This window comes from Bufo bufo, chromosome 4 (genome assembly GCF_905171765.1).
Source record: "Bufo bufo chromosome 4, aBufBuf1.1, whole genome shotgun sequence".
Classification (NCBI taxonomy): Eukaryota; Metazoa; Chordata; class Amphibia; order Anura; family Bufonidae; genus Bufo; species Bufo bufo.
The window spans coordinates 114,018,727-114,026,496 of NC_053392.1; the positions used below are offsets into that span (position 1 = coordinate 114,018,727).

General features: G+C 48.6%; 1 protein-coding gene across 1 annotated transcript; it reads right to left on the minus strand.

The window, feature by feature from the left end:
• Positions 1–1,702: 1,702 nt before the first annotated feature.
• On the minus strand, positions 1,703–7,127 carry LOC120999034 (protein ALP1-like). The gene is made up of 3 exons (XM_040429912.1): positions 7,114–7,127; positions 6,907–7,008; positions 1,703–2,561 (listed from the first exon to the last, which is right to left on the minus strand). Exons 1-3 carry the CDS (start codon positions 7,125–7,127, stop codon positions 1,703–1,705), a joined length of 975 nt encoding a protein of 324 aa, XP_040285846.1.
• Between the last annotated feature and the right edge of the window lie 643 nt (positions 7,128–7,770).

Genomic DNA, 7,770 nt, shown 5'->3' on the forward strand with positions numbered 1-7,770 from the left:
GCGGTACAGCAGCAATTACACCACAAGTAGAGTTGAGCGAACCCGAACTGTAAAGTTCGGGTTCGTACCGAACTTTAGGGTTTTTGGCACCCGAACCCGAACATTTACGTAAAAGTTCGGGTTCGGATTCGGTGTTCGGCGATTCTTATGGTGCTTTTTGAAAGGCTGCACAGCAGCCAATCAACAAGCATCATGCTACTTGCCCCAAAAGGCCATCACAGCCATGCCTACTATTGGCATGGCTGTGATTGGCCAACTGCAGCATGTGACCCAGCCTCTATTTAAGCTGGAGTCACGTAGCGCGGCCAATCACTCTGCTCGGATTAGTGTAGGGAGAGGCTGCAGCTGCTGTGAGGGAGAGATCAGGGAGAAATCTTATCAAGAACTGTTTTTTGTACTCAGCGATCTACAGCAAAAGTGTTTTGTGGGTGCAGTGCACAATTTTTTTAAGCCTGCCTTGAGCCAACTGCTGCTGAAAACGAACTTTTTTTTCTTCAGTTAGTCAATATCAATACATGATCGGCATCCACTTTATGCAACGATAGTGCCCCAGCACAGACTATCTGCAAGTCCATAAATACAGCTTTGGCATACTGGGGTGAAAAAAGCCTCTCATATACTGCACATCTGTGATTACACGTGCATAAGTCACTGTCACATTTTGGACAGAAATACAGTTTTTTGGTTAGGGTGAAAAATCCCTCTAATATACTGCACATCTGGGATTAGACAAGCATAAGTGACTGTCACATTTAGGACAGAAATACAGCTTTTTGGTTAGGGTGAAAAAACCCTCTAATATACTGCACATCTAGGATTAGACAAGCATAAGGCTAGGTTCACTCCTGAGCTTTTTACAGCGCGTTCCTACGCACTGTAAAACGCTCAACAGGCAAAAACCAATGTTTCCCTATGGGCATGGTTCTCACCTGAGCGTTTTACAGCGTGTACGAACGCGCTGTAAAATGCCCTACGACCCAAGAAGTGCAGGAGCTTCTTTGGGGCGTATTGTTGCGTTTTTCTGCCCATAGACTTCAGCGGGAACGCGCCTAAATGGGTGTTTGCTTGTTTCCGCCTTTAAAAACGTGCGTACGTACGCTCGTTTCTCACATGACAACAGACTACTCCCAGGTGACCAGCCACATTTCTTGGCCGACATCATGGAGGATTGTGCCATAGACAGCGAGACCCTGATTCGGCTGGTACAGGAGAAGCGATTCCTGTACGACATGCAGGAGCCGCAGTACAAGAACAGGCGAATCAGGCAGCAGGCCTGGGAAGACATTGGAAAAATTATATGGCCAGAAAGGGAGAGTATGTCAAAGCAAGTGAAAGAGGCAAAAGGTACAGACATGTGTGCATTGGCATGTGTATTGTAAATGGATCATTATATTCCTCCATGTGTGCACAGGTGTGCCAACTGTATGTTATAGTATATATAGTATATGCACAGTTATTGCATGCGTTGTTTCTGAGGGTATTATGTGATTTCTGAGATTACTCAGACTGCTGACGTCACCACCAGCCTCCATTGTGTGTGGTGTGAGAGTGGGTGTGCCCATAATTGCAACATGCAAATTGTCAATAAAAAAAAAAAAAGGTGTTCACAACATAGTCTAATCCAAATCAACTTTATTAATACAAACTACAACTACACAATGCACCACAGAACAAAGAGAAGGCAAAGTCTTTATTATAATAATTAAGCTTGTATAGCTTGCAATTGCCATGGCACCTCCCCCTCCGGTGATATGAAATATGCCGCAAACTTGTCCCTAATGGTGGCTCCATGTGTGATACCACGGACGCCGGTGCAATTTGTACTCTCCATGGAATGCACCAATGAATCCTCAAAATTGAATCCATCCCTTTGGCGTACAAAATTGTGAAGGCAACAAACTGCCTTAACCGCAGAGATGGCGTTCTCCAATTTCAGGTTGATTGGAGAGTGCAGAAAGCGCCATTTGTTTGACAGTATGCCAAATGCACACTCCACCACCCTGCGAGCTCTGGATAGTCTATAATTTAAGACCCTTCTCTCAAGGCACAGTCCTCGACCTAGAGCAAATGCCTCGTCTCCTACAAATACGAAAGGCATAGCCGGATCAGCGGTGCCAGGCAGCTTGGTGTTCCCCGGAAGGTCCAGAGCATTGGTATTCAACATTTGTCCAAATTCTGAATGAGCGAATACCGCAGAGTCTGAGCTGCTTCCATACGATCCAACATCTATGTATCTGAAGCAGTAGTTGGCATCAGATACGACAAAAAGGACAAAGGAAAAGTATTTCTTATAATTAAAAAATCTACTGACACTCCTCTTGGGTTTTATCACGCGGTTATGCTTTCCGTCTAGCGCTCCCACACAGTTAGGAAAATTGCATGTTTGGTAAAATGTGTGGGCAATTTTCTGCCACTCATCCTTGTTTGGTTTGGACATCACAACAGCATGAAGGACATCCCATATGGCACTGCATGTTTCCCGGATGATGTCGCTTGCTGTCGATTTACCAATCATGAAGGCATAGTGCAGATTGACCAATGACTGTCCAGTTGCTAAATACCTAAGAAATGGAAAAGGAAAGATATATTACATTAGTTGATGTTTATATCTCTTTTCAACAGTCAATATCCTGAAATCAAAATGGAAGAGCCTCAATGATGCCTTCATGCGGCACAGACCCAAGGAGGGGGAGTACAGAAGCAGAGCTGCTGCAATGGCCCCATCCAGCTACGTTCATTCTGAACAATTGGCTTTCCTATTACCTTGCACAGAAATGCGTAGGTAGGTCAATTCAATACCAATGTTTGTGAGGTTTATGTGTGACAGTACATTCATTCACAATCATATTGTCATGGTCTTACCTTCTTGCTGTTCTCCTTCGTTTGACATGTGCTGGCGGCCATCTTGGTTTCTGGGTTTCTTGTAGCCTCCCACCCTGCGGCTCCTCCTTCCCACTGGGAGGAGCTGGATGCCTAGCTCATATATATAGGAGGTCTGTGGCTTCAGTTCCTCGCTTGGTCCTCCTGTGTTCACATGCTTCTAGACTGCTGCTGCTTCTGGTTCCTGATCCTGGTTTCGTCCGACTACCCTGCTGGTTCCTGATCCTGGTTTCGTCCGACTACCCTGCTGGTTCCTGATCCTGGCTTCGTCTGACTACCCTGCTGGTTCCTGATCCTGGCTTCGTCTGACTACCCTTCTGGTTCCTGACCTCTGGCTTCGCAAAGACTCTGCTTCGGTTTCGCCATCCATTTGGACTTTTGCTTTACAGCTTTATTTTCAATAAAGCCTTCTTATTTTCACTTATCCCTTGTTGTACGTCTGGTTCATGGTTCCGTGACATTAGGACCAAGCCATGAATTCTGACGGTACAGGGCCATCCTCGCTACCCACGCTGGTTGCCAGACTTGATCAGCAGGATCACCTGTTGGGTCGGTTCGCTGTGGCGTTGCAAACCCTGCTTGAACGCACGGCTCATTTCGCTCCCGTTGCCGATGGGTCGGGTGTCGCTCCTGGGCCCGCTCCTACTGCCGCTCCGGTTGTTGCGCCAGAGTCTACCCCGACACCTGTTGTTGCACCTGCGGTGTTTCGGGGTATGACCGATTCTGCCCCTCTTCCACAGCGCTTTGGGGGAGAGCCAACTCAGTGCCGAGGTTTCCTTAACCAGGTGGGCATTTATTTCGAGTTGCTGCCACATGCCTTTCCTACTGAGAGATCAAAGCTGGGCTTCTTGATCTCGCTGCTCTCGGACAAGGCCTTGGCCTGGGCCAGCCCTTTATGGGAGAACAACAATCCGGTGGTTGCCGAGTTTTCCGGTTTTGTTGCTTCTCTTCGGAAGGTATTCGATGTGCCGGCTCGTGCTGCCTCTGCTGCGAAGCTCCTTATGTCCATCAGACAGGGTTCACGATCCGTAGCTGAATACGCCATTGAGTTTCGTACCCTGGCAGCAGAGGTGGGCTGGAATAATGAGGCTCTGGTCGCTGCTTTCTCTCATGGTCTCTCGGATGCCTTGAAGGATGAGGTTGCAGCTAAGGACCTACCAGTGGAGCTCGAGTCTCTTATTTCTTTCCTGATTTTGATTGACACCAGACTCAGGGAGAGACCTTCCTTTAAGGAGAGCCTGCGGAGGTTTTCTAACAGATTGGCGCCTACGTTTGCTGTCCCACCCGTGCCTCCCTCTCCTCCCACGCCTCCTGGGGATGACTTGTCTGGGGGTGAACCCATGCAGCTGGGGTTTGCTCGCCTGTCCGAGGGGGAGAGGGTACTCCGGAGACGCGAGGGCCGATGCATGTACTGTGGTCTCGGTGGGCATTTTCGGTTGGCATGTCCGAACCGTCCGGGAAACGCTCGCACCTGAGATCCTGTCGGGGGCAGATCTTGGGTGGAGTCTCCTCGTCCCCGGTTTCCCGTGTTGACAAACCACTGATCACTGTTGTCCTCTCCTGGGTCGGGAGCTCGGTGACGACCCAGGCGTTGGTGGACTCTGGTGCTGGTGGTTTGTTCATTGATAATGTGTTCGCTGCCACCAATTCCATTCCTCTGCAGGCTCGAGGTTCCCCACTGGCTCTTGAGGCGATAGACGGCAGACCCCTTCTGCCGCCACACGTGACTCATGAGACCCTTCCAGTGGGGATAGCCATTGGTGCCGTTCACAGAGAGTCGGTCTGCCTCCAGGTTATTTCGTCTCCACACTACTCGGTGGTCTTGGGGTACCCCTGGCTCCGGAAGCATAATCCGACTTTCGATTGGAGATCGGCCGAGATCCTCTCGTGGTCACCGCAGTGTGGGGCTAGTTGCATCCATGGGTCTGTCAAGTTGCTGTGTACTTCCTCGGACTCTCTGTTGCCTCCTGAATACGAGGAGTACCGGGATGTATTCGATAAGGTGCGCGCGGTTGCCCTACCTCCGCACCGCCCATACGATTGTGCCATAGAGTTACAATCTGGTGCCGTTCCTCCTCGTGGCAAAGTCTATCCACTGTCGGTAGCGGAGAATGAGGCCATGGAGGAGTACGTGAGGGAGGCGCTTTCACGCGGACACATTCGCAAATCCTCGTCCCCGGCAGGTGCTGGATTTTTCTTTGTGAAAAAGAAGGGCGGTGAGTTGAGGCCTTGCATCGATTACAGGAGTCTCAATCGCATCACGATCAAGAACGCTTACCCGATACCCTTGATTTCCGAGCTGTTCGATCGCCTTAAAGGGGCCACGGTCTTTACCAAACTCGACCTGAGGGCGGCATATAACCTGGTAAGGATCAAGGCGGGCGATGAGTGGAAGACCGCGTTTAACACCAGGACCGGTCATTATGAATCCTTAATTATGCCCTTTGGGTTGTGCAATGCGCCCGCAGTCTTTCAGGAATTCATCAACGATGTTTTCCGTGACCTGTTGCAGCAGTGTGTGGTGGTCTATTTGGATGACATCTTGGTATATTCTGAATCCATGGAGGCCCACATTCTGGATGTCAGACGAGTGTTGCAACGGTTACGAGAGAACAAGCTGTTCGGTAAGCTTGAGAAATGCGAATTTCACCGATCCCAGGTAACCTTCTTAGGTTACATCATTTCCGCTGAGGGGTTCTCCATGGATCCTGAGAAGGTTTCGGCTGTCTTACAGTGGCCCCAGCCCAGTGGTCTTCGTTCCCTGCAGCGCTTTTTGGGCTTCGCCAATTATTATCGTCTGACTACCCTGCTGGTTCCTGATCCTGGCTTCGTCTGACTACCCTTCTGGTTCCTGACCTCTGGCTTCGCAAAGACTCTGCTTCGGTTTCGCCATCCGTTTGGACTTTTGCTTTACAGCTTTATTTTCAATAAAGCCTTCTTATTTTCACTTATCCCTTGTTGTACGTCTGGTTCATGGTTCCGTGACACATATATTGCACGTACTTATATATACTTTACTTTTTACAGCACTGACAATAGCTGGAAGGCTACAGAGAGGCAGGATGAGGAAGATGAGAAGGCCACCAGGGAAATTGATGCCTGCATCTCTACTGGGCCCGCAAGTACACCGCCACCAAATCCCACCTCACCATCATCAACCCCCACACCTACTGCCCCACCTGCCCAGGAACCGACCTGTAGTAGGGAAATTACCAGATCACAGAGAAAGAGGCCGGAACGAGAAGAGGACCTGCTCATTGATTGCCTGGATGCCATGTCCCATCCGGTCCCCAGGCTCTCATGCGAGGCCCTTTTCCTCCTCAGCTTGGAGGACAAAATGAAAAAGGTGCCCAGTAGTTTGACAGACTAAAGTACGGGACGCAATCACACGCTGTATTGACTCCTTCATTCCACCTGAAGGTACCACACATCCGACTATTGCGCCTCTACATGCAACACCCATGTACACACACACGCCCAAAACATACCCACAAACACCCATGCAACACCATCACGACACATGGCAGCCACGCACACATTCGTCCTATGGTTATCCCTCCACCAACCTGGGGCACAGCACCACCACCACCACACAAACGCAGATTGGTGCCCGCTCACGTGGAATGAGGGAGGGAATGCAGAAGGACGCGCCGGACCAAAACTTGTGAGTTAGATCTGTCACTCTAGGCACCTTTTTCATTTTGGCCTCCAGGGTGTTTAACCACGTTGAGGAGGCAAAATGCCGTGCACCTTGTCTTTGTTTCGTTGAAAATATTGCACTTGTTTCTTTGCAACGTTTGCACTTTTATTTATAATTATAATGTTATTAATATTTAACTCTCAAGCGTTGGTGTCTTTTTGGTTATATTTTGGGGGGTTGGTAGTTTATTTGAATGTGGTTAAACTAGGTATAGTTGTGCTACACATATTTCGGACAGTCACACATGCCATACCCCCTGCACAAACACACATAGGTCACAACCTGCAGCAGCACAGGATTATTTGTGCAGTGATTTGTCTACTTACCGCAACGTTATGAGCATTCTTTCCACTGGTGCTATGCTGTCCCTCATGAATGTCTCCTGCCATTGCAAATGGATGGACATCAATCCCAGGAGCTCATCAAAGCTGTTGAAAAAAAAATTGTGAGGGTTAACTATACTGACAAAAAAAACGAATGTAGCATGCTACCATTATGGACACCACTACAATAAGCTTTGTATATGTACTAACCTGTTTATTGACATCGTGTGTACGAAAAAAAGTCTCCTCGTGTTCACGTAGGTTATCGTACATCGCCCAGAACTGTCCTCTTTGCTGTCGGTTCGCAATCACAGGATGGACCCAGAACCGTCGCCTGCTCAGTCTCCTTCTCCTGAAACGCATTATATGCACTGCTGTAACTATTGCTGCTGTTCGCCGTCATTTCCGGAGATCCATGGTTATTACAGACTGTTACCAACACACTCTACTCTATACAAAAACGCACAGGAAATAGCTCCGCAGGAAGTCTCTTTCATTGGACACCTCAAGTGTAGACATGGCAGTTTTTCATTGGATGCCTCTGTGGTCAATCACACAAACGTGCGTACCACACGTGTTTCCAAAATACCAAAATGCCCCAAAATACGCCTCAAAAACGCCCGATAGAAACACCTGTAAAAAGCGCTTATAGAATACGCTCAGGTGTGAACCGAGCCAAAGTGACTGTCACATTTAGACCATAAATATGGCTTTTTGGTAACTGGGGTGAAAAAAGCCTCTAATATATTGCACATCTGGGATTACACATGCATAAGTGACTGTCACATTTAGGCCAGAAGTACGGCTTTGGCATACTGGGGTGAAAAAAGCCTCTAATATATGGCACATCTGGGATTACACATGCAT

Bases quoted from the DNA above. Each gene is read 5' to 3' on its own strand.
- LOC120999034 (XM_040429912.1), bottom strand. The intron at 2,562-6,906 runs GTAAGTAGACAA...TCCATTTCTTAG, and splicing joins AGAATGCTCATAACGTTGCG to GTATTTAGCAACTGGACAGT.